Source organism: Salvelinus namaycush, chromosome 23, assembly GCF_016432855.1.
Source record: "Salvelinus namaycush isolate Seneca chromosome 23, SaNama_1.0, whole genome shotgun sequence".
NCBI classification, from domain to species: domain Eukaryota; kingdom Metazoa; phylum Chordata; class Actinopteri; order Salmoniformes; family Salmonidae; genus Salvelinus; species Salvelinus namaycush.
In genome coordinates, this window is record NC_052329.1 from 43,838,183 (window position 1) to 43,864,368 (window position 26,186).

The window sequence follows — 26,186 nt, forward strand, 5'->3', positions numbered from 1 at the left end:
TTTTAGTGAGGCTGCTTCAGTGTTTTCTTAGATGGCATTAGAAGAGCTGACACTAACTGTATAATATAAATCCAAAAATACTGTAACATTTTTGTCCTTGAGTTTATGACCTCATGTCTCTCACATCTGCATGTTCACAATAAATGTTCTAATTTATTATTCAATATGAATATTTAGTGTAATTTATAAGCAGAATTTTTACTGGTGTGGTCAAACACTTTCACCGTAACAGCAGGTGGCAGTGTCGCTGCGAAACTGCCTCCAGTGTTTCACACAGACTGAAGAAGTCAGACTTCCTGTTAACTTCCGTAAACAAAATGCTAGTTAGCTAATCCAAAATTATGAACATAATAACATGTAATGCTTCAAGTTGATCACTTTATGGTAAGTAGTTAATTCATTCGCAAAATACCCATAGGCAACAGCCAGAATTGTGTCAGTTACCAAAATCTTGCCAAACAATAACTTTGCAAGGCTTGTTTTGACATTAGCTAACTTGCTAATGTTTAACTGTTATACGTTAGCTACACGCCGTTGTATACTCTTAGTTTTATCTAGATTGTATAATTTGAATTGCTTTACAATAAAAAAGACGTTTGCTAATGTTGGCTGGCTAGCTAGCTATTTAGCGTTGTTTTGTTTAGTTAACTTAGCTAGCTTTAAAGAATGACAGGTATAGTTAGAGCTTGCTGCTTGTGAATTAAGTGCAGCAATATTGTTTCTTTAAAAAGCATCAAACCTTTTGCCACTGATTCAGCTTCACTACCAAGCTAATTTGCTAGATAAGTATTGCTAATCAAACCCATGAACTATGATGTGCAGTAGAGGTATTTTTGATTTGTCATTGAGGTCTTGTTACCTTCATAGCATGTTGATTCAAAGGATTTCCCCCCACCATCTCGATGTCTCATGGAAATGCCAACTCGTTAACTTCTCTCACTGGAAGAAATGGAGAACTACTGGAGTGTTCAAAAGCGGAGACAAATGGAGCCTCTGCAACAGACAGAGTGCTGCCAGTGAGAATTGATGGAGGTCCTGGTGTAAGAGCCCGAGAGCCAGTTAAAAAAAAGCTGGGTACCAGCAGCACTGCCTTCATTGGACCTGTATGCTGTCCTCCTAAGGCAGTCCAGAGAGCTCCCAAACCACCAAAAGTAAGGAAACTTGCCAAACCTAACATTGAAGAGACACTGAGTGAGTTCTACAAAGAGCTTGAGGAGATTGATCCAAAAGACAGCGTTGACAGTAGCACGGCCAAAAATGAAGGCTCAGTTGAATTACTCACCGCTCATAACCCACCACCTGCAAGAGAAGGGTCAAATGCAAGCCATGGCCATAAGCAACCGAATCACGTGCCTTGCCCACACTGGTATGACACCGAGCCATACCAGCCCAGGAGACCGATACCTAGGGGGCCCAGCTATGGTCCCTACTCAGATCATAATCACTGGCAACCTCCCCCACCTTTCCACAGTCAGCCATACTACAGGTTCCACAGACCTCCCCACCGCTTCCCGCCACCACCTCCGATCCCCTGCCTCCCGCCACCACCTCCCGCAGACCACCGGTATCACCCCCAACGAGAGGGCTCCCAGCAGGTCCCACCTTTTCACAGGTTCCCTGTCCCTGATGGGTACAGGAACTCTCCAGACTTGGATGGCCATGGCTTTCCCCCACAGCACTCTAACAACAGAGACAGAGGGGGCTACGGTTGGAGAGATGACAAGTATGACCAGCAGGGTAATGACCAGCAAGGTTCTTCTGAATGGCAGCAGAGGTTTGACCAAGGACCTGAGCCACCTCAGCCAGAGGATCAGCACCAACCACCAGAAGATAAAACATATGACTATGATCCTTCTCTGGTTCTCATTCTGATGAGGGGAGCCCCGGGATCTGGGAAATCAACACTGGCCAGGTATGTTTTTATCAGGGAAACATTATTGGGTAACTAACAAGCTATAAAAGGTTTAGAACAAGTATATAGACATTTTATGAATCAGTAATAAAACAGTTGTAAATTTGTCTTTTTCAAGCATCAAAATTACAATCGCACAATTTCAACCAATAAGTCATACGTTAACTGTTTACTCATGTTTGAATGAATTTACCTCTATTTTAAAAGCATTTGTTTTGAGCCATTGCGTGTGTGTTTCTCCAGGGAACTGCTGTCGACAGGCTCCAGCGGGCAGGTTCTGAGTACAGATGACTACTTCTCCCAGGAAGAAGGCTACACCTACGATCCCAGTCTGCTGGGGGCCGCACACCACTGGAACCAGAACCGAGGTTGGCTCTATAGAAGTGTCTTAAAAAATGTGTTTGATTTTCTTTTGATGAAGTAGTAATAAATGAGGTCCATCGTTGCGATTGTTTTAAAATATATTTTTAAGGTATATTCTGATTGTATTGAACACATAGAGAATGACAGTGGGAAAGAGATTTGTCTAAGGGCAGTAGACCTGATTCAAACCTATGCCGATACAGTTTTGGAAGCTGAGGCATTAATGCTAGACCAGCCAGGCCACCATCGTTGCTATTAATATTATATATTGTTTGATTGGATATGTTTAATTTATTATCTTGTTTGTTTTGTAAACATGTAAAAAAGGAGTGTATAAATGATTTTGCCTCAATGCTTTGTATTCTTTCAGCCCAAGAAGCCATGTATAAATGCTGTTCTCCTGTCATTATTGATAACACAAATATGCAAGCTTGGGAAATGAAGCCATATGTTAAACTGGTATGTTTATCCTGTTATATTCTTTTTTGCAGACAGTATTTTTCAGTTATCAAAAATCTACCCATTTGATGTACATTTTAATGAATATGATGAATACTTATTTCTCATCATGCAGGCCTTGGAGAGAGGATACAGTATCAACTTTCATGAGCCTCACACCAGCTGGAAATTTGATCCCGTCGAGTTAGAGAAGTAAGTCTGTCCATGATTGTCTGCATTAAAAGATACTATCGTCATGTAAGATGCTATGTATTTAGAGAATATACATTATACAAATTATATATGGTACATCGTTGGGCGTTCACTCACTGCTCTAGAATGCAGGGGAAAACAGGCCAATTCAAGAGGGTGCTACTAACTTAATGTCTAAACTTAGTTTTCTTTGCCTCATGTCATCATAAATCAAATACAATTATTAATTAGATTGTTCTCTACAGTATTTAGAATCTTACTATGCTTGTACTAACAGTGTTGATGAAATAAGAACGTTAGTTTGTTGTGACCGTTTCTAGTTTAGACTGTGCTGCTCTTAGTTGTATCTCTTCCATTTTCGGCATTTGGAGGTGTTTCCGCGCTTTGAACTAATCAAAATCAACTATACACCCTCGTCAGTTTCATCTCCAGATCATTGGCTTTAACCACGATCAATCTATGTTGAGAGGGGCTGTTATGGAGATTTAAAACGGCCACACCAGCAGAAATCCACTTTTTTGAGCTGAAAGATGATGGCCAGAGTTTACCCATGATGTACAACGATTAATGTCAAAAGGTCATTTTTGTCAAAGTATGATATATTTGGCCTTAACGTGGGAAATCTGAAGTGAAACATTCGTGGTAATCCGTGTCAATGCCGTGTCTTCCTATGAAAAGTATAGATGGGTCTAATGCTGATTGGTTAAAAGCGCATTCCAGCTGGTGTCTATTCCACAAATTACAACCGGCTAAATCTATGACGTTAAAATGCCTATTTACTCTGTTCCATCTGACTGCGCAATCCACTGTCTCATCAGCCCAGCCATGCAAGTTATACACTTGATCTCTACTATAATAGCATCTAGACATTATCTCACATTTAATTTTTTCCTAACATTTAGTTTCCAACAGAGGAAATTTGTATCAACCTATGTCTGTCTCTCCGACATTTGCAACATTGTTTCAATATTCAAATTCGATCTCCAGCTGTCCCATAGTAATGAACGTGTAGGAGTCCGGACGAAATATGCAGGCAGCGTTTCTCAGCAAGTCAAAATCATGAATCAGCTGGCTTCATTTTTATGGATATATACAAAGAAATGTCAATTGAAAAAAGGTTAAACAAAAAGAAGTGCAGCAAGTTTGCAGTCTTTGCAGCTTCAGTTATTGTGTTAACTGTGTTGTTGTCTAGCTCCTTTAAACAACAGTGTTCTGACGAGAGAGCACATTTTATATTCGAGGCAAAATCGCGCCTCAATAGTTCATTGTTATTGATGTATCCCCCCAAAATTCACTAGAAAACAGCTTAAACAAACAAATGCAGCTACTGTTATTCTGGCTGCATTGTTTGACGTGACTAAGTTAGCTGTAGTTGGCTAACTAACAAGCAAGGGATAAGAACGTTGCCAGCCAGTATGGCAATGGAACATTTAAAACGAACGACTGGGTCGCGTCCATAGATGCAGAACAAAAAGACTGAACGACTGAGTCGTCTCTGGCAACCCGAACCAATAGAACGGACGACCAGCCGGCTTGGATAGCAACCCTATATTTGTATCGGGACTATATCTTGTGGAAGGATTAAATAGTATGAATGAATGCATCAACGTTTTTAAAGAAAATATGTTGGTAACCCATTGTATAAAAGTCATAATGCCCTTGAAGCCAGTGTTTGGAGGATATATTGGCACGGTTTGCCAATATATCCTCCAAGCACCTGTGCCAACATATCTTCAAAACGGTTTCTCGGGCATTATCACTTAAATGAAACGGCACCCACGGAAGAAAAACAAGTCCCTTATCTATGTTGTGCTGTTACATTTGTATTGGTGTTTCGTATCCGATGCCCAGGGTGTTACATGTCATTTGCGGTGTGCATCATGGGCAAAGTCGTAGTAGCCTATCATTTCACTTCCTCTGTGAGAACCATGAGCACGGTCTGACTTGGCTTTGCTGTACTGAAGCCTACCAGCAGCCTACCTACTAAAGGATGCACCTTAGCTAGCAACACTGACACCTGTCTGTGCCCTATTTGTTGATATTTATCCACTCCATGTGGAAATCACCACAACGTTCCTTCCCACCCCCAATTTATGAATATGTATTGTAATGAATATACATTACAATACATAATAGCCTGCATCATTCTTCGGAGGTGGAACGTTAACGAACATTTCCGCTCTAGGACTAGATAGATCTAAATAGGAGCGGTAACTTCCTCTGGAGGGGTCCTTTAAAGGGAAAGACTCAGAAATACACCATGAGAACTGGAACAGATCACTTTCGCGTAGGGTAGATGTTGAAATTTAGTCTGTTAGCGTTGTAAATGAATATACTGTGTGTATAGAAACCGTGCATTCGGAAAGTATTCAGACCCATTGAATTTATCAAAATTGTTACGTTACAGCCTTATTCTAAAATGGATTAAATAAATGCCCTCATCAATCTACACACAGTACCCCGTAATGACAATGCGAACACAAGTTTTTTGAAATGTATTACAATTTTTTTTTTAATTATACCTTATTTATATAAGTATTCAGACCCTTTGCTATGAGACTAGAAATTGAGCTCAGGTGCATCCTGTTTCCATTGATCATCCTTGATGTTTCTTCAACTTGATTGGAGTCCACATGTGGTAAATTCAATTGATTGGGCATGAGTTCGAAAGGCACACCTGTCTATATAAGGTCCCACAGTTGACAGTGCATGTCAGAGCAAAAACCAAGCCATGAAGTCGAAGGAATTGTCCGTAGAGCTCCGATACAGGATTGTGTCGAAGCACAGAACATGGGAAGGGTCCCAAAACATTTCTGCAGCATTGAAGGTCCCCAAGAACACATTGGCCACCATCATTCTTAAATGGAAGAAGTTTGAAACCTCCAAGACTCTACCTAGGCATGGCTGCCCCAAACTGAGTAATCGGGGGAGAAGGGCCTTGGTCAGGGAGGTGACCAAGAACCCGATGGTCACTCTGACAGAGCTCCAGAGTTCCCCTGTGGAGATGGGAGAACCTTCCAGATAGATAACCATCTCTGCATCACTCCACCAATCAGGCCTTTATGGTAGAGTGGCCAGACGGAAGCCACTCCTCAGTAAAAGGCACATGACAGCCTGCTTGGAGTTTGCCAAAAGGCACCTAAAGGACTCTCCGAACATGAGAAACAAGATTATATGGTCTGATGAATCCAAGATTGAACTCTTTGGCCTAAAATGCCAAGCGTCACGTCTGGAGGAAAACTGGCACCATCTCTACGGTGGAGCATGGGGGTGGCAGCATCATGCTGTGGGTATGTTTTTCAGAGGCAGGGACTGGGAGACTCAGGATCGAGGCAAAGATGAACGGCGCAAAGTACAGAGGAGATTGATGAAAACCTTCTATAGAGCGCTCAGGACCTCAGACTGGGGCAAATGTTCATCTTCCAACAGGACAACGACCATAAGCACACAGCCTAGATAACGCAGGAATGGCTTCGTGACAAGTCTATGAATGTCCTTGAGTGGCCCAGCCAGAGCCCGGACTTGAACTCTATCTAACATCTTTGGAGAGACCTGAAAATAGCTGCTTAGCGACGCTCCTCATCCAACCTGACAGAGCTTGAGAGGATCTGCAGAGAAGAATGGGAGAAACTCCCCAATTACAGGTGTCAAGCTTCTAGCGTCATACCCAAGAAGACTCAAGGCTGTAAACGCTGTCAAAGGTGCTTCAACAAAGTACTGAGTAAAGGGTTTGAATACTTATGTAAATGCTATTTCCATGTTTTTATTTTATTTATGAATTTGTAAACCTGTTTTTGTTTTGTCATTATGGGGATTGTGTAGATTGGGGGGGGGGCGCGATGACTATTTAATCCACTTTAGAATAAGGTTGTTGGATTCTGGGTTAAACTTGGAACATTGCTATCCTAGAGACATGATACATCAGAAGTAAGACTAGTATCTGAGGGGTGATAGAGACTGGTTTTTACACCAGAAGTTATTGGTGATCTGTAGGAGCCAGATGGCTTTGGAATGTGCTGGGTAGATGGGAGGAAGTCACAGGATTGCTATAGGTAATACGGGTGGAGATCTTTGGATTAGGCATCAAGGGGGTTGAGGTCAGATCACCTTAAGGGAGAAGGAATGGTTTATTACCCCATCACTTCGTCTTCCTATCAAACCATAAAAGATGTAAGGATTGGAGAGAAGGAGGAGTGCCTAAATTGGAGTGTGTGTATATATATACTTGTGGTGGTGGAAACATGTTTTGTCTAATGCAGCTGTATTGATCCTCTGGGAAGATTTAAACTTGGTTAAGCTTTCATAATGTCCGTTGAGTTTTTTACTCTGAGAATTAGAACCTAACAGTTGTAACATAACAAAGTGAAGGGGTCTGAATACTTTCCAAATATACACTACCGTTCAAAGTTTGGGGTCACTTAGAAATGTCCTTGTGTTTTAAAGAAAAGCACTTTTTTAGATTTTGTCCATTAATAATAACTCAAATTTGTCAGAAATACAGTGCAGACATTTAATGTTGTAAATGACTAGTGTAGCTGGAAACGGCAGATTTTTAATGGAATAGCTACATAGGCGTACAGAGGCCCATTATCAGCAACCATCACTCCTGTGTTCCAATGGCATGTTGTATTAGCTAATCCTAGTTTATCATTTTAAAAGGCTAAGTGATCATTAGGAACCCCTTTTGAAATTATGTTAGCACGGCTGAAAACCTCAGGATGCTGGCCTTCTAGGCAGAGTTGTGAAGAAAAAGCCATATCTCAGACTGGCCAATACAAATTAAAGATTAAGATGGGCATAAGAACACTGACACTTGACAGAGAGATGGCTTTTTCTTTGCAACTCTGCCTAGAAGACCAGCATCCCGGAGTCACCTCTTCACTGTTGACTTTGAGACTGGTGTTTTGCGGGTTTGGACTTCATTTAACGTTTATGAAAATATGTCAATTCAATAGAGAATTGCATCAGAAAAACAATTGGTGAGTCATCATAGTGCTCTCTGACTTGTATTCAGACTCATCTGATTACAAAAAAAAACTGAATCCGTTACGTTACCAGCAAAAAATATATTGTAAATAGATTACAGATACTTTTGAAAAACTACATGATTACTTATTGTATTACTTTTAAATTCAGAAAGGATGTTTGTGAAAAAATCCATGATGACACCTTTGTTTTCTCAATGACATTCAATTCAGCATTGAAAAAGGCGCAAGTTTAAGTTTGTTCCACCTGAGCGAGTCTGACCACAACTCAGAGACCAGTATGACGACACACACAATTGTTTTTCTGACGCAATTCTCTATTGAATGGACATATTTGTATAAACCTTGAATGAGACTAATTTATAGGTTAACACCCTATAATTGAATGCCTGTTTTTTTTACATGTTTTGCATGAAGACATACGATTTGTTCTATAAATGAGCTATAAAGTATGTAGAGCAGAAGAAACCTCCCAATACACCCTTCCTTCCTCCCTCCAGGAGAAACAAGCACAGTGTGTCAAGGGAGAAGATTGGGCAGATGCTGGAGCGGTTTGAGCTGCCCATGTCCTTGGACATTGTGATGAACTCCCAGGAGCCTTTTAGACCCACAAGACATCCCTCACAGCAGCAGAGACACAGCAGGGCCAACCACTCAGACTTCGACTAGTCCCTATGTCCTGGTGTGTATTCATTAGTGCACACCATAGCAAAATGTTCTTCAGTTTCGCAAAATGCTATGCGAAAGAAAAACAAAAGCAAATCTTTCTTATTGGACAAGTTTAAGTAGTCCCTCCCCGTTTCTGCATTTTTCCCCCTAGTAAATACAACCCTGATGACTATCAACCAACCACTCTCTGCCTTTGGGTTTGAAAAATAACTAAACCACAGTCAATGATCAGAGACGGAGCTGTATTACTATTTTTTTTTTTTAAATGATACTACCAGCATTTTACAGGATTGTTACTGTATTTGATTTATACTGGCAGAATTTAAACCTATTTTTGTGAAAATAACATTTTCAGTGGCACTAAAGTCACTTTTTTTCTATGCATTTCAACTGTATAAATTACAGTACCAGTCAAAAGTTTGGACACCTACTCATTCAAGGGTTTTTATTTATTTTTTACTATTTTCTCCATTGTAGAATAATAGTGAAGACATCAAAACTATGAAATAACACATATGGAATCATGTAGTAACCAAAAAAGTGTTAAACAAATCAAAATATATTTTCTATTTTAGATTCTTCAAAGTAGCCATTCTTTGCCTTGGTTGGCAGCTTTGCACACTCTTGGCATTCTCTCAACCAGCTTCACCTGCAATGCTTTTCCAACAGTCTTGAAGGAGTTCCCACATATGCTGAGCACTTGTTGGCTGCTTTTCCTTCACTCAATGGTCCAACTCATCCCAAACCATCTCAATTGGGTTGAGGTCTGTGATTGTGGAGGCCAGGTCATTTGATGCAGCACTCCATCACTCATCTTCTTGGTCAAATAGCCTTTACACAACCTGTAGGTTTGTTGGATCATTGTCTTGTTGAAAAACAAATGATGGTCCCACGAAGCGCAAATCAGATGGGATGGCGTATCGTTGCAGAATGCTGTGGTAGCCATGCTGGTTAAGTGTGCCTTGAATTCTAAATAAACCACAGACAGTGTCACCAGCAAAGCACCATCACACCTCCGTACTTCACGGTGGGAACCACACATGCAGAGATCATCCGTTCACCTACTCAGTGTCTCAGAAAGACACGGCGTTTGGAACCAAAAATCTAAAATTTGGACTCAGACCAAAGGAGAGATTTCCACTGGTTTAATGTCCATTGCTCGTGTTTCTTGGCTCAAGCAATTCTCTCTTTCTTATTGGTGTCCTTTAGTAGTGGTTTCTTTGCAGCAATTTGACCATGAAGGCCTGATTCACGCAGTCTCCTCAGAACAGTTGATGTTGAGATGTGTCTGTTACTTGAACTATGAGAAGCATTTATTTTGGCTGCAATTTCTGAGACTGGTAACTCTAATGAACTTATCCTCTGCAGCAGAGGTAACTCTGGGTCTTCCTTTCCTGTGTCGGTCCTCATGAGAGCCAGTTTCATCACAGCGCTTGATGGTTTTTGCGACTGCACTTGAAGAAACTTTCAAAGTACTTTAAATTTTCTGTATTGACTGACCTTCATGTCTTAAATGAATGATGGACTGTCGTTTCTCTTTGCTTATTTGAGCTGTTCTTGCCAATATATGGACTTGGTCTTTTACCAGATAGCCCTATCTTCTGTATACCACCCCTACCTTGTCACAACAAAAGTGATTGGCTCAAACGCATTAAGAGGGAAAGAAATTCCACAAATGAATGTTTAACAAGGCACACCTGTTAATTGAAATGCATTCCAGGTGACTACCTCATGAAGCTGGTCATCAAGGCAAAGGGTGGCTTCTCAAATATGAAATATATTTTGATTTGTTTAACACTTTTTTGGTTACTACATGATTCCATATGTGTCATTTCATAGTTTTGATGTCTTCACTATTATTCTACAATGTAGAAAATAGTAAAAATAAAAACCCTTGAATGAGTAGGTGTCCAAACGTTTGACTGGTAGTGTATGCATTTTTAATTCCATTATTTTACTTTTAGATATGTGTGAATTTTTAGATACTACTGCACTGTTGGAGCTAGGAACACAAGCATTTCGCTACATTTGCAATAACATCTGCTAAATATGTGTATGAGACCAATAGTTTGATTCGATTTTTTACTTGTACATTTTTGTCATTAAAAATTGTTAAATGGGTGTTGTGTTCTTCAAGTCTATCCTGCATGTTGGGGGGGTCTTAACCTTTTCATATGTAATATACAGTTGAAGTCGGATGTTTACATACACCTAAGCCAAATACGTTTAAACTCAGTTTTTCACAATTCCTGACATTTAATCATAGTAAAAATTCCCTTACTTAGGTCAGTTAGGATCACCACTTTATTTTCAGAATGTGAAATGTCAGAATAATAGTAGAGTGATTTATTCAGTTTTTATTTCTTTCATCACATTCCCAGTGGGTCAGAAGTTTACATCCACTCAATTAGTATTTGGTAAAATTGCCTTTAAATTGTTTAACTTGGGTCAAACCTTTCGCGTAGTCTTCCACAAGCTTCCCACAATAAGTTGGGTGAATTTTGGCTCATTCGTCCTGACAGAGCTGGTGTAACTGAGTCAGGTTTGTAGGCCTCCTTGCTCGCACACGCTTTTTCAGTTCTGCCCACAAATGTTCTATAGGATTGAGGTCAGGGCTTTGTGATGGCCACTCCAATACCTTGACTTTGTTGTCCTTAAGCTATTTTGCCACAACTTTGGAAGTATGCTTGGGGTCATTGTCCATTTGGAAGACCCATTTGTGACCAAGCTTTAACTTCCTGACTGATGTCTTGAGATGCTTCAATATATCCAGATAATTTTCCTCCCTCATGATGCCATCTATTTTGTGAAGTGCACCAGTCCCTCCAGCAGCAAAGCAACCACAAAACATGATGCTGCCACCCCCGTGCTTCACGGTTGGGATGGTGTTCTTGGGCTTGCAAGCCTCCCCATTTTTCCTCCAAACATAACGATGGTCATTATGGCCAAACAGTTCTATTTTTGTTTCATCAGACCAGAGGACATTTCTCCAAAAAGTACGATCTTTGTCCCCATGTGCAGTTGCAAACCGTAGTCTGGCTTTTTTATGGCGGTTTTGGAGCAGTGGCTTCTTCCTTGCTGAGCGGCCTTTCAGGTTATGTCGATATAGGACTCGTTTTACTGTGGATATAGATACTTTTGTACCTGTTTCCTCCAGCAACTTCACAAGGTCCTTTGCTGTTGTTCTGGGATTGATTTGCACTTTTCGCACCAAAGTACGTTCATCTCTAGGGGACAGAACGCGTCTCCTTCCTGAGCGGTATGATGGCTGCGTGGTCCCATGGTGTTTATGCTTGCGTACTATTGTTTGTACAGATGAACGTGGTACGTTCAGGCGTTTGGAAATTGCTCCCAAGGATGAACCAGATTTTTCTGTGGTCTTGGCTGATTTCTTTTGATTTTCCCATGATGCCAAGCAAAGAGGCACTGAGTTTGAAGGTAGGCCTGAAAAACATCCACAGGTACACCTCCAATTGACTCAAATTATGTCAAATTAGCCTATCAGAAGCTTCTAAAGCCATGACATAATTTTCTGGAATTTTCCAAGCTGTTTAAAGGCACAGTCAACTCAGGGTATATAAACTTCTGACCCCCTGGAATTGTGACACTGAAATATTCTATCTGTAAACAATTGTTGGAGAAATTACTTGTGTCATGCACAAAGTAGATGTCCTAACCGACTTGCCAAAACTATAGTTTGTTAACAAGAAATTTGTGGAGTGGTTTTAAAGTTTTAATTTTAGTTTTAATGACTCCAACCTAAGCGTATGTAAACTTCTGACTTCAACTGTAGTCTATCAATGCTCAACTGCAAGTATCATTCCATTCCACCTAGCGAAAATTATTGGGTGTTAGTTTGCTTTTACTTAAGTATGCCAATTTGCAGGGGTCACTATAAAAGCATTTTCGATTATTGTCAGTCAGCACCATTGTCTAGCCTGACGACTCAAACTAAATTATTTCGCTGACATTTACGTCCGTGGGCGTGGCGCTGTGTTTGGCCAGAGCAAGGAGTGTTGGTGGGAAAGACTAAGGACACCTGACGCTTAAACCGAATAGCAAAAAACTAAAACCGACCCTTACCTTAACCAAACCCTAAACATAAGTTTAATCAATTCTGAAATTAAATATCGTTTTGGTCGTCAGGCGTGTCCTTATAAACTTTTCCAGTGTGGGTAGCCAGGCAAACCACCCAACACTGGATTGGTGCAGCTATGGACAAATTGGCGCCATTTTGAAGCCGAGAGGAGGATCACAGCCGTAGAGCGAAAGACGATTGGCTACAATTCATCAAATAAGGTAGTTTTTCATTAAAAACCGATTAACATGTTGTATTCCAACAAGGCATGACGTCGATTATTTTGTACTGCAACGAAGAGGCGACAGATTAATTTAAATAGCTAGCTATGATTCAAAGGACGTATTTGTAATGCATTTGATTGTAGTGGCTAGCCGTAGCTTGCGTGTGCCCACACTGTCCAGCCTAGATAGCCAGCGTGTGTGTGACTGCAGTGTTATTATTGAATTGCTTCAGATTTGCCATCTATTCTAGTTCCTCGCCGCATACAACGCAGTCATTGAACCGTAGCTAGCTAGATGTGTCTATAAGGCTGTAACTAGCAGCTAACTACCTGAATAAAAATAGCCTGGTCAATGGTATGGCGTTTGTCTAACCATAACTCTGACTAGACGTTCGTTACGTCTCTCTCTAGTTGGAACGGTGCTATGCCTGAATGTGAACACCGCGAAGCCAGCACGAGATGCGGTATCTATGGCTTGGAAAATGTACCTAGACCCAGGGATGGGCACCGTGGCATAGAGAAGTTTCGCGGGCCCTCGCAAAGTCCGAGATAGGCCACTCTTTTTCCTTTTTTTTTTCTTCCATGGGCTAGATAAATGTGCGGTGTTATAGCTAATCTCCTGCTATTTTACACATTTTGTCATGAGGCTGAGAGAAAATGTTTCTGTTTTAGAGCTAAGGGATTCTTGAAAGACCGGATAATCAACTTTTCCCCCCACGTATTTATGGCATTCACTCACTGCTCTTGAATGTAGTTAAATACCAGTAAATTCAGGATGGTGATACTAAATTAATGTCTAAACCTAGTTTTCTTTAGCGTATGTCATGAATCACATTAATTAATTAATAATTAGATTGAATAAACAGTTTGGGAACAATCTCCAGCTGCGTACCTCCTCTAGCACCAGGGTCAGCGCACTCTCAAATATTTTTTGCCATCATTATAAGCCTGCCACACACTATACGATACATTTATTAAACATAATGAGTGTGCGTTTTTGTCACAACCCGGCTCGTGGGAAGTGACAACGAGCTTTTATTGGACCAGGGCACAAATAATAATCAATAATTTTGCTCTTTATTTAGCCATCTTACATATAACACATTATTTGTTCATCAAAAATTGTTAATAACTCACCACAGGTTAAGAGAAGAGTGTGCTTGAAAGGATGCACATAACTCTGCAATGTTGGGTTGTGTTGGAGAGTCTCCGTCTTAAATAATTTTCCACACACAGTCTGTGCCTGTTTTTAGTTAGTGAGGACCGAGTCCACTCTCACATAGGTACGTGGTTACAAAGGGCATCAGTGTCTTAACAGAACGATTTGCCAAGGCAGGATACTCTGAGCGCAGCCCAATCCAGAAATCTGGCAGTGGCTTCTGATTAAATTACATTTTCACAGAACCGGTTGTTGCAATTTCGATGAGGCTCTCTTGTTCAGATATTGGTAAGTGGACTGGAGACAGGGCATGAAAGGGATAACGAAAGGGATAACGATAACTATGTCTCCCTGTCATGGCTTTTGCGCCATCAGTACATATACCAACACATCTTGACCACCAAAATCCATTTGATGTCAAGAAGTTGTCCAGTACTTTAGCAATATCCTTTCCGGTTGTCCTTGTTAGCAGAAGAGGATCTCTTCCTTAATTGACCCCCCATAAACGTAACGGACATATACCAAGAGCTGTGCCATGCCCGCCACGTCTGTTGACTCATCCAGCTGTAACGCATAGAATTCACTGGCTTGTATGCGAAGCAGTAGTTGTTTCAAAACATCTCCTGCCATGTCACTGATGCATCGTGAAACAGTGTTGCTACTCAGGCGAGAAAAAAACATCACCCAAATGTATAGCCCCGCTAGAAAATCTAAATGGACTGTTTGAAAATGTGATCACATTTTTATTTGGCGTACCCCCGACGGCATTGCGCGTACCCCTAGTTTGGGAATAGCCGCTCTGCAGGATTACAACCTTAATATGCTTGTACTTAACAGTGTTGATTAAATAAGAAGGCAGTGGTGTAAAATACTTAAGTAAAAATACTTTAATGTTCTACTTAAGTCGTTTTTTTGGTGTCTGTACATTTACTTTACTATTTTTATTTTTGAAAACTTTTACTATATTCCTAATTAAAATGATGTACATTTTATACCAAAGTACATTTTGAATGCTTAACAAGACAAGAAAATGGTCCAATTCACACGCTTATCAAGAGAACATCTCTCTATGGCCTCTGATCTGGTGGACTTCATTTGTAATTTATGTCTGAATGTTGGAGTGTGCTGCTGGCTATTGTGTGATCTGGTTTGCTTAATGTAAGGAATTTGAAATGAATTACTTTTGATACTTAAGTATATTTAAAACCAAATACTTTTAGACTTTTACTCAAGTAGTATTTTACTGAGTGACCTACATTTTTACTTAAGTCATTTTTTACTAAGTTATATTTACTTTTACACAAGTATGACAATTGGGTACTTTTTCCATCACTGTAAGAACGTTAGTTTGTTGTGACCGTTGCTAGTTTAGACCGAGCAGCTCTTGGATGCATCTCTTCGACATTTCGGCGTTGGGAGGTGGTAACATTGAGGCATTTCCGCGCTTTGGACCAATCAAAATCATCTTGACACCCATGTCATTTTCATCTCTACATCCTCTAACCCTGTTTATCAATGTTGAGAGGGGATGTTTCTTTGGCAATTTTAAAGGAGAAGACTCAGAAATTCACAATAAAAACAGGACAAATTTTCTCTGTGAGGGTAGATATTGAAATTCAGTCTGTTAATTTGCGGATTTCATCTAGAAAAGCCCATGTTATCACACACGAACCTGCAGCCACAAGCTAGTTTGTCAGTTGACGTTCGAAGTTGGCGCCATTCTGCCCACGGAGCAGTGACCACTTTTTGACCATGGTCGTAATGACATTCTATTCACTCTAATCATGCTAAATTCTCTGAGTAAATACTAAAAATGTTGAGCTATACTGAACAACAATATAAACACAACATGTAAGGTGTTGATCCCATGTTTCATGAGCTGAAATAAAAGATCCCATTATTTCTCTCAAATTTTGTGCAGAAATTTGTTTACATCCATCTGAGTGAGCATTCCTCCTTTGACAAGACAATCCATCCACCTGACAGGCGTGTCATTACAAGAAGCTGATTAAACAGCATGATCATTACACAGGTGCACCTAGTGCTTGAGACAATAAAAGGACACTAAAATGTGCAGTTTTGTCACAACACAATGCCACAGATATCTCAAGTTTTCAGGGAGCGTGCAGTTGGCGTGCTGACTGCAGGAATGTGCAACAGAGCTGTTGCCATAGATTTTAATGTTCATTTCTCTACCATAAGCCACCTGTAATGTCGTTTTAGAGAATTTGGCGATACATCCAACCGGCCTCACAACCGCAGGCCACGTGTAACCACACCAGAGAAGGGGGAGGAGTATTTCTGTCAGTAATACATCATTTTTGTGGGGGGGGAATCATTCTGATTGGGTGGACCTGGCTCCCATGTGGGTGGGCATATGCTCTCCCAAGCCTACCCATGGCTGCGCCCCTGCCCAGACATGTGAAATCCATAGATTAGGGCATAATTTATTTATTTAAATTGACTGATTTCCTTCTATGAACTGTAACTCAGTAAAACCTTTGAAATTGTTGCATTTATATTTTTGTTCCTCTGTCCAATGTCTGTGCTCTTTTGCCCATCTTAATCTTTTATTTTTATTGGCCAGTCTGAGATATGGCTTTTTCTTTGCAACTCTGGGTAGAAGGCCAGCATCCCGGAGTCACCTCTTCACTGTTGACGTTGAGACTGGTGTTTTGCGGGTACTATTTAATGAAGCTGCCAGTTGAGGACTTGTGAGATGTCTGTTTCTCAAACTAGACACTCTAATGTACTTGTCCTCTTGCTCAGTTGTGCACCGGGGCCTCCCACTCATCTTTCTATTCTGGTTAGAGCTAGTTTGCGCTGTTCTGTGAAGGGAGTAGTACACAGCGTTGTATGAGATTTTCAGTTTCTTGGAAATTTCTCGCGTGGAATAGCCTTCATTTCTCAGAACAAGAAGAGACTGACGAGTTTCAGAAGAAAGGTCTTTGTTTCTGGCCATTTTGAGCCTGTAATCGAACCCACAAATCTGATGCGCCAGATACTCAACTAGTCTAAAGAAGGCCAGTTTTATTGCTTCTTTAAAAACAGGACAACAGTTTTCAGCTGTGCTAACATGATTGCAAAAAGGGTTTTCTAATGATCAATTAGCATTTTTAAAATTATAAACTTGGATTAGCTAACACAACGTGCCATTGGAACACAGGAGTGATGGTTGCTGATAATCGGTGCCTATGTAGATATTCCATGAAAAATCATCCGTTTCCAGCTGCAATAGTCATTTACAACATTAACAATGTCTACACTGTATTTCTGATCAATTTGATGTTATTTTAATGGCCAAAAAAGTCGCTTTTTTTCAAGAACAAGGACATTTATAAGTGACCCCTAGCTTTTGAATGGTAGTGTATATACACTACATCACCAAATGTATGTAGACATCTGCTCGTCAAATATCTCATTCCAAAATCATGAGCATTAATATGGAGTTGGTCCCCCCACTCTTCTGGGAAGGCTTTCCACTAGATGTTGAAACATTGCTGCAGGGACTTGCTTCCATTCAGCCACGAGCATTAGTGAGGTCGGGCACTGATGTTGGGCGATTAAGCCTGGCTTGCAGTCGGCGTTCCAATTCTTCCCAAAGGTGGTCGATGGTGTTGAGGTCAGGACTCTGGGCAGGCCAGTCAAGTTCTTCAACACCGATCTTGACAAACCATTTATTTATGGACCTTGCTTTGTGCACGGGGGCATTGTCATGCTGGTAAAGGAAAGGGCCTTCCCCAAACTGCTGTGAAGGGAAATCTTAACGCTACAGCATACAATGACATTCTAGACGATTCTGTGCTTCCAACTTTGTGGTAACAGTTTAGGAAAGGCCCTTTCCTGTTTCAGCATGACAATGCCGCCGTGCACAAAGCGAGGTCCATACAGAAATTGTTTGTCGAGATTTGTGTGGTAGAACTTGACTGGCCTGCACAGAGTCCTGACCTCATCCCCATCAAACACCTTTGGGATGAATTGGAACGCTGACTGCGAGCAAAGCCTAATCACCCAACGTCAGTGCCTGACCTCACTAATGATCATGTGGCTGAATGGAAGAAAGTCCCCACAACATTGTTCCAACATCTAGTGTTTACACTTCCAAATTGTCAGAAAAATAATATTCATAATAATAATAACCCTCCTGCTTCTTCATCTCCTTATTGTTATCATTTATTATTATGATCATCATTATAATGATAAGTAATGTCATTGTCATTAGTATGCATAGTATACCAGTCCTATATAACCACCATCGAGCTGTATACCTATTTAGTCTTAATACCGTAACTTACTTAGGTCTATATTTCAGTAGTTATATACGCTACTGTATCAATCATTCATTCATGTCATCACACAGCAAAGTCATTCATGATTTGAAATGCAATCAAGCATTTTACTTTTAAAATAAAATAACATAGCGAACCTTGAATAATTAGCTTAAACAATAAATAAACCGATCCATTTCGGGAAATTGCAAAAATGTTACAACAGAGTCTCTGGTAAGCTTATAATTTATTTAGTGTTTACATTGTTCCAAACGGTCAGAAAAAAATGTACTGTAATCTAACAGCACCTGTTTATCACACATAATATGCATAACCTTTTTCTTGATCTCCAGTATTTTCCACAACTAGTCACATTTATTCCACATATCTGACTTCCCCTTTACCTCCTGAGCAACCAGTAAACATTCCCCCATTTCAAGTGTATTTGTCACGTGCTCTGCATCCATTTTGCTGTCATTGATGTGATTATGATATGTTATAGGTCAGGCCCTATTGGTTACGTTCATGCGATGCGTACTAGAGGTCGACCGAATAGGATTTTTCAACACCGATACCGATTATTGGAGGACCAAAAAAGCCGATACCGATTAATCGGATGATTTTTTAAATTTATTTATTTGTAATAATGACAATTACAACAATACTGAATGAACACTTATTTTAACTTAATATAATACATCAATAAAATCAATTTAGCCTCAAATAAATAATGAAACATGTTCAATTTGGTTTAAATAATGCAAAAACAAAGTGTTGGAGAAGAAAGTAAAAGTGCAATATGTGCCATGTAAGAAAACTAACGTTTAAGTTCCTTGCTCAGAACATGAGAACATATGGAAGCTGGTGGTTCCTTTTAACATGAGTCTTCAATATTCCCAGGTAAGAAGTTTTAGGTTGTAGTTATTATAGGAATTATAGGACTATTTCTCTCTATACCATTTGTATTTCATATACCTTTGACTATTGGATGTTCTTATAGGCACTTTAGTATTGCCAGTGTAACAGTATAGCTTCCGTCCCTCTCCTTGCCCCTACCTGGGCTCAAACCAGGAACACAGACAACAGCCACCCTCGAAGCATCGTTACCCATCGCTCCACAAAATCCGCGGCCCTTGCAGAGCAAGGGGAACAACTAATCCAAGTCTCAGAGCGAGTGACGTCACCGATTGAAACGCTATTAGCGCGCACCCGCTAACTAGCTAGCCATTTCCCATCGGTTACACCAGCCTAATCTCGGGAGTTGATAGGCTTGAAGTCATAAACAGCTCAATGCTTGAAGCATTGCGAAGAGCCGCTGGCAAACGCACAAAAGTGCTGTTTGAATGAATGCTTACAAGCCTGCTGCTGCCTACCATCGCTCAGTCAGACTGCTCTATCAAATATCAAATCATAGACTTAATTATAACATAATAACACACATGAATACGAGCCTTTGATCATTAATATGGTAGAATCCGGAAACTATAATTTCGAAAACAAAACTTTTATTCTTTCAGTGAAATACGGAACCGTTCCGTATTTTATCTAACGGGTGGCATCCCTAAGTCAAAATATTGCTGTTACATTGTACAATTTTGGCAAATTAATTACGGTCTTTGTTAGGAATAAATGGACTTCACACAGTTTGCAACGAGCCAGGCGGCCCAAACTGCTGCATATACCCTGACTGCTTTCACGGAACACAAAAGAAGTGACACAATTTCCCTAATTATAAGAAATTCACGTTAGCAGGCAATACTAACTAAATATGCAGGTTTAAAAATATATACTTGTGTATTGATTTTAAAGAAAGGCATTGATGTTTATGGTTAGGTGCAACGACAGTGCTAAATCATCACCCGTTTGGCGAAGTAGGCTGTGATTCATTGAGAAATTAACAGGCACCGCATCGATTATATGCAACGCAGGACACGCTAGATAAACTAGTAATATCATCAACCATGTGTAGTTAACTAGTGATTATGTTAAGATTGATTGCTTTTTATAAGATAAGTTTAATGCTAGCTAGCAACTTACCTTGGCTTCTTGCTGCCCTCGCATAACAGGTAGTCAGCCTGCCACGCAGGCTCCTCGTGGAGTGCAATGTAAGGCAGGTGGTTAGAGCGTTGGACTAGTAATCGGAAGGTTTCAAAAACAAATCCCCAAACTGACAAGGTAAAAATCTGTCATTCTGCCCCTGAACAAGGCAGTTAACCCACCGTTCCTAGGCCGTCATTGAAAATAAGAATGTGTTCTTAACTGACTTGCCTAGTTAAATAAAGGTGTAAAAAAAAACGGCCAAATCGGTGTCCAAAAATACAGATTTCCTATTGTTATGAAAACTTGAAATCGGCCCTAATTAATCGGCCATTCCGATTAATCGGTCGACCTCTAATGCGTACGTGTCACGTAAAGAGAGCAGTTGTTTAGGGAATGTTTTTCCTAAACAAATTAGAGATTTCGGTAACAACTTTTCAGTCAGAAATGGCTGTAATTATGTTGCAGCTTCAGCAACACGGACAGCAGGAGAAACACTAATGTTCTGTGGTGGTTGTTGCAGCAGGGAGGAGAAAGAGACAATATGTGCAAGTCACACAGTCACTTGCTGTCATTTTTTTAACACAGTGCAGAAAGTCTGAACCTGGCCCGACACAATCAAATAAATTGCGGTCAAACTCCCTCTAGTCATTTGTGTGTCTTAATTGTTTCATCAAACATTGCGCTTAAAGCATCAGACAAGCTCAGTGCATATTTTTATTTTTGTCTCACCTGTTTTTGGGGAGTTTCTCCCCTTTGTCTCTGCTGATCCTCTTAAGCTCTGTCAGGTTGGATGGAGAGCGTCGCTGCACAGCTATTTTCAGGTCTCTCCAGAGATGTTCGATCAGGTTCAAGTCCGGAGTGGCTTTGCAGAGGCCGGGCCACTGAAGGACATTCTGAGATTTGTTGTGAAGCAACTGGCGGGTGAACCTGTCACTTACAGCAGATGGGTGCAGTGAAATGTGTTGTTTTACAGGGTCAGCCATAGTAGTATGCTGCCCCTGGAGCAAATTAGAGTTGAGTGCCTTGCTCAAGGGCACGTCGACAGCTTTTACACCTTGTCAGCTCAGGTATTAGAACCAGAAATCCTTTGGTTACAGGCCCAATGCTCTAACCACTAGGCTACATTGACACCAGTGTAGCAAATTGGAGTTAGGGTCCATGTCTAATTTTCTACCGTATGGATATTGCCAAAGATAACATTTATTGTGATCTCTGAGTCGACTGATGTACCACAAATCTGAAAGACCTTTAACAGGCTTGTTATAATTGCATTCATGTTCAAACAATTCCTGGCTGGCCTTGTGTATTGGTAGACAAATGACCTTTCTCCCCCCCTGGGAACCAGCTTTGGTGTGTTGCTATACTGTTTCTATACAGAAGTGGTTCAGTTCTTATCACATGATGGTCACCAGCAGCAGACAGTTGCTGCTGTCATTAATACAGTGCTTTAGACAGCAGCCTACTACTCTCTGCTTGGGTATTTCTTATCTCTTTTTATTTTCAACACTCAGGCATACTGTTGGCAAAGTAACTCGCTAATAAAGCCAGGTGTTGTCATACTCAACATGTTTGGAAACTCTTAATCAGGCTATACAACTATTTAACTTGTGTAGCCTATTTCTTTTTGACAGGAAGCAGGGTAAAAAAACATAGGTATATATTTTTGAATACACCAGAGACTGTGGCTGGTTCACCAAAAAGGGTCATGCTCTGCAGGAAGTACAAGATATTAGTCATTTAATCATGTATTAGATGCCCACGTCGCCAGTTTGAGGTTGAATATTTCAAAACACTCATCCAGTGATGTGTCCATATATGTTTTGTGTGGTTATATTCCAGCTAGCAGCCAATGGAGAGCATGGCTCACTCAAAGGGTCGGGCCACAGATGACAAGATCACCTATTCGCCCGGGGTGAAGGAGATCTCGGACAAGATCTCCTTGGAGGAGTTGGTCCGCAGGCTCAAGGTGAGTGGAGAAACTATGGGGAATACACAATCTACATGGTACCTCATTTGTCAAATCATCAGGTCAAAATAACTGGGAATACAGGGTAAATATGAGGAGATTGATTCATTCTCTGTCTAGAGTTTGCCTATGATGCCATAGATTCAGTATCCTCTGCAATGAAAGAGTTGGTAAAAGGAAGAGCTGACTGAGAGGGAGACCAACCAGCTCAGTGAAGAGTGTTGTTGTTAGTATTTGTGTTATTATTGATGTTAATATGCAAAAGAAGACCCACCTGAAACAACCTAAATGTTTACCCCTAATGGGCTATACATTTGCCAGCCAGGAAGGAAAATACATTGCAGACCCCCTTTTCCACATTTTTTTATATTCTTAAATGGTTTCAATTTTTTTTCTCATCAATCTACACACAATACCCCATACAGATTTTTTTTGACATTTTTGCAAATGTATTTACAAAACAAACCCGGAAATATCACATTTTACATAAGTATTCAGACCCTTTACTTTGTTGAAGCACGTTTAGCAGCGATTACAGCCTCAAGTCTTTTTGGGTATGACACTACAAGCTTGGCACACCTGTATTTGGGGAGTTTCTCGCATTCTTCTCTGCAGATCCTCTCAAGCTCTGTCAGGTTGGATGGGGAGCATCGCTGCACAGCTATTTTCAGGTCTCTCCAGAGATGTTTGATTGGGTTCAAGTCCGGGCTCTGGCTGGGCCACTCAAGGACATTCAGAGACTTGTCCCGAAGCCATTCCTGCGTTGTCTTGGCTGTGTGCTTAGGGTCGTTGTCAGTCTGAGGTCCTGAGAGCTCTGGAGCAGGTTTTCATCAAGGATCTCTCTGTACTTTGCTCCGTTCATCTTTCCCTCGATCCTGACTGGTCTCCCAGTCCATGCCGCTGAAAAACATCCCCACAGCATGGTGCTGCCACCACCATGCTTCACCGTAGGGATGGTGCAAGGTTTCCTCCAGACGTGATGCTTGGCATTCAGGCAAAAGAGTTCAATCTTGGTTTCATCAGACCACTCTATCATAAATGCCTGATTGGTGGAGTGCTGCAGAGATGGTTGTCCTTCTGGAAGGTTCTCCCATCTCCACAGAGGAACTCTGGCGCTCTGTCAGAGTGACCATCGGGTTCTTGGTCACCTCCCTGACCAAGGCCCTTCTCCCCCGATTGCTCAGTTTGGCCGGGCGGCCAGCTCTAGGAAGAGTTGGTGGTTCCAAACTTCTTCCATTTAAGAATGATCGAAGCCAGTGTGCTCTTTGAGGACCTTTTAAACCTGCAGAAATGTTTTGGTACCCTTCCCCAGATCTGTGCCTCGACCCAATCCTGTCTAGGAGCTCTACGGACAATTCCTTAAACTTCATGGCTTGGTTTTTGCTTTGATATGCACTGTCAACTGTGGGACCTTTTATGTAGACAGGTGTGTGCCTTTCCACAGGGGGACTCCAATCAAGTTGTAGAAACATCTCAAGGATGATCAATGGAAACAGAACGCACCGGAGCTCAATTTCGAGTCTCATATCAAAGGGTCTGAATCTTATGTAAATAAGGTATTTCTGTAAAAAAAAAACATTTTAAAAAATGTCAAAAAACCTGTTGTCGCTTTGTCATTATGGGATATTGTGTGTAGATTGATGAGGGGAAAAAATATTTTAATCAATTTCAGAAAAAGGCTGTGTCGTAAATAAAATGTGGAAAAGTCGAGGGGCCTGAATACTCTCTGAATGCACTGTATGATCAAACACATGGCGGGTGTGCACCATCAGTGAACAGAATGCTGTTATCCTAAAAATACAGTTATCAGAACAGGGGTGTCTGGGGAGTGATTGTTGATCACTGGTCTATCTCCTGTTTTTATTTATTTTTTACTCAGTTTTCACAGTTAAAGTGCAAACCTTTATTTAATTAGAATATTCATCTTATTTTATACATCCAAATATAATATGGCAACGTGATGTTTTGAAGAGTTGGATATTCACATGTATATTTTCAGGGTTCCATAAGGAAACTTTGACGCCGGACCAGTCACCAGAAAGATACACATTTATCGGACATTTAAGAAATGTACTGGCCATTCATATGCATTGGGTGCTTAACCCATTAGGGCACACGTGTCAAACTCATTTCACAGAGTGTCTGCAGGTTTTCGCTCCTCCCTTGTACGTGATTGAGGAATTAAGGTCACTAATTAGTAAGAAACTCCCCACACCTGGTTGTCTAGCGCTTAATTGTAAGGAAACACCAAAAACCTCCAGACACTAGGCTGTACATGGAATGAGTTTGACACCCCTGCATTTGGGCGTCCACCGACGCAGCCAGCTCCATAAATAAACAAGGGATATTGGCCAAATGAGCCACATTTACATGTCCTTAAAAACAGTCTTTGTTTTAACCACTCCTATATACAGTGGGGAGAACAAGTATTTGATACACTGCTGATTTTGCAGGTTTTCCTACTTATAAAGCATGTAGAGGTCTGTAATTTTTATCATAGGTACACTTCAACTGTGAGAGACGGAATCTAAAACAAAAATCCAGAAAATCACATTGTATGATTAGTAAGTAATTAATTTGCATTTTATTGCATGACATAAGTATTTGATCACCTACCAACCAGTAAGAATTCCGGCTCTCACAGACCTGTTAGTTTTTCTTTAAGAAGCCCTCCTGTTCTCCACTCATTACCTGTATTAACTGCACCTGTTTGAACTCGTTACCTGTATAAAAGACACCTGTCCACACACTCAATCAAACAAACAGACTCCAACCTCTCCACAATGGCCAAGACCAGAGAGCTGTGTAAGGACATCAGGGATAAAATTGTAGACCTGCACAAGGCTGGGATGGGCTACAGGACAATAGGCAAGCAGCTTGGTAAGAAGGCAACAACTGTTGGCGCAATTATTAGAAAATGGAAGAAGTTCAAGATGACGGTCAATCACCCTCGGTCTGGGGCTCCATGCAAGATCTCACCTCGTGGGGCATCGATGATCATTAGGAAGGTGAGGGATCAGCCCAGAACTACACGGCAGGACCTGGTCAATGACCTGAAGAGAGCTGGGACCACAGTCTCAAAGAAAAGCATTAGTAACACACTACGCCGTCATGGATTAAAATCCTGCAGCGCACGCAAGGTCCCCCTGCTCAAGCCAGCGCATGTCCAGGCCCGTCTGAAGTTTGCCAATGACCATCTGGATGATCCAGAGGAGGAATGGGAGAAGGTCATGTGGTCTGATGAGACAAAAATAGAGCTTTTTGGTCTAAACTCCACTCGCCGTGTTTGGAGGAGGAAGGATGAGTACAACCCCAAGAACATCATCCCAGCCGTGAAGCATGGAGGTGGAAACATCATTCTTTGGGGATGCTTTTCTGCAAAGGGGACAGGATGACTGCACCGTATTGAGGGGAGGATGGATGGGGCCATGTATCGAGAGATCTTGGCCAACAACCTCCTTCTCTCAGTAAGAGCACTGAAGATGGGTCGTGGCTGGGTCTTCCAGCATGACAACGAACCGAAACACACAGCCAGGGCGACTAAGGAGTGGCTCCGTAAGAAGCATCTCAAGGTCCTGGAGTGGCCTAGCCAGTCTCCAGACCTGAACCCAATAGAGAGTCTTTGGAGGGAGCTGAAAGTCCATATTGCCCAGCGACAGCCCCGAAACCTGAAGGATCTGGAGAAGGTCTGTATGGAGGAGTGGGCCAAAATCCCTGCTGCAGTGTGTGCAAACCTGGTCAAGAACTACAGGAAATGTATGATCTCTGTAATTGCTTTTCTGATGTATCAAATACTTATGTCATGCAATAAAATGCAAATGAATTACTTAAAAATCATACAATGTGATTTTCTGGATTTTTGTTTTAGATTC

At 41.0% G+C, this 26,186-nt stretch overlaps 1 protein-coding gene across 6 annotated transcripts in view; it reads left to right on the plus strand.

Annotated features, from left to right (window-relative positions):
* Positions 1-286: 286 nt before the first annotated feature.
* LOC120018464 (NEDD4-binding protein 2-like 2) overlaps positions 287-26,186 on the plus strand; it is a 36,678-nt gene continuing 10,778 nt past the window's right edge. For 4 of the 6 annotated variants that reach the window (XR_005472228.1, XR_005472227.1, XR_005472226.1 and 1 more), the window contains exons 1-6: positions 287-384; positions 868-1,912; positions 2,156-2,280; positions 2,646-2,734; positions 2,850-2,926; positions 22,188-22,314. Coding sequence is in view for 1 of the 6 variants with exons in the window: in XM_038961685.1 (XP_038817613.1) it covers positions 903-1,912; positions 2,156-2,280; positions 2,646-2,734; positions 2,850-2,926; positions 8,412-8,580 (1,470 nt within the window). In the remaining 5 variants the exon portion in view is untranslated. Of the gene's footprint in view, positions 385-867; positions 1,913-2,155; positions 2,281-2,645; positions 2,735-2,849; positions 2,927-8,411; positions 9,045-12,590; positions 12,880-22,187; positions 22,315-26,186 lie in introns of those variants that run through there. The other 2 variants (XM_038961685.1, XR_005472230.1) reach the window with 2 other exon arrangements.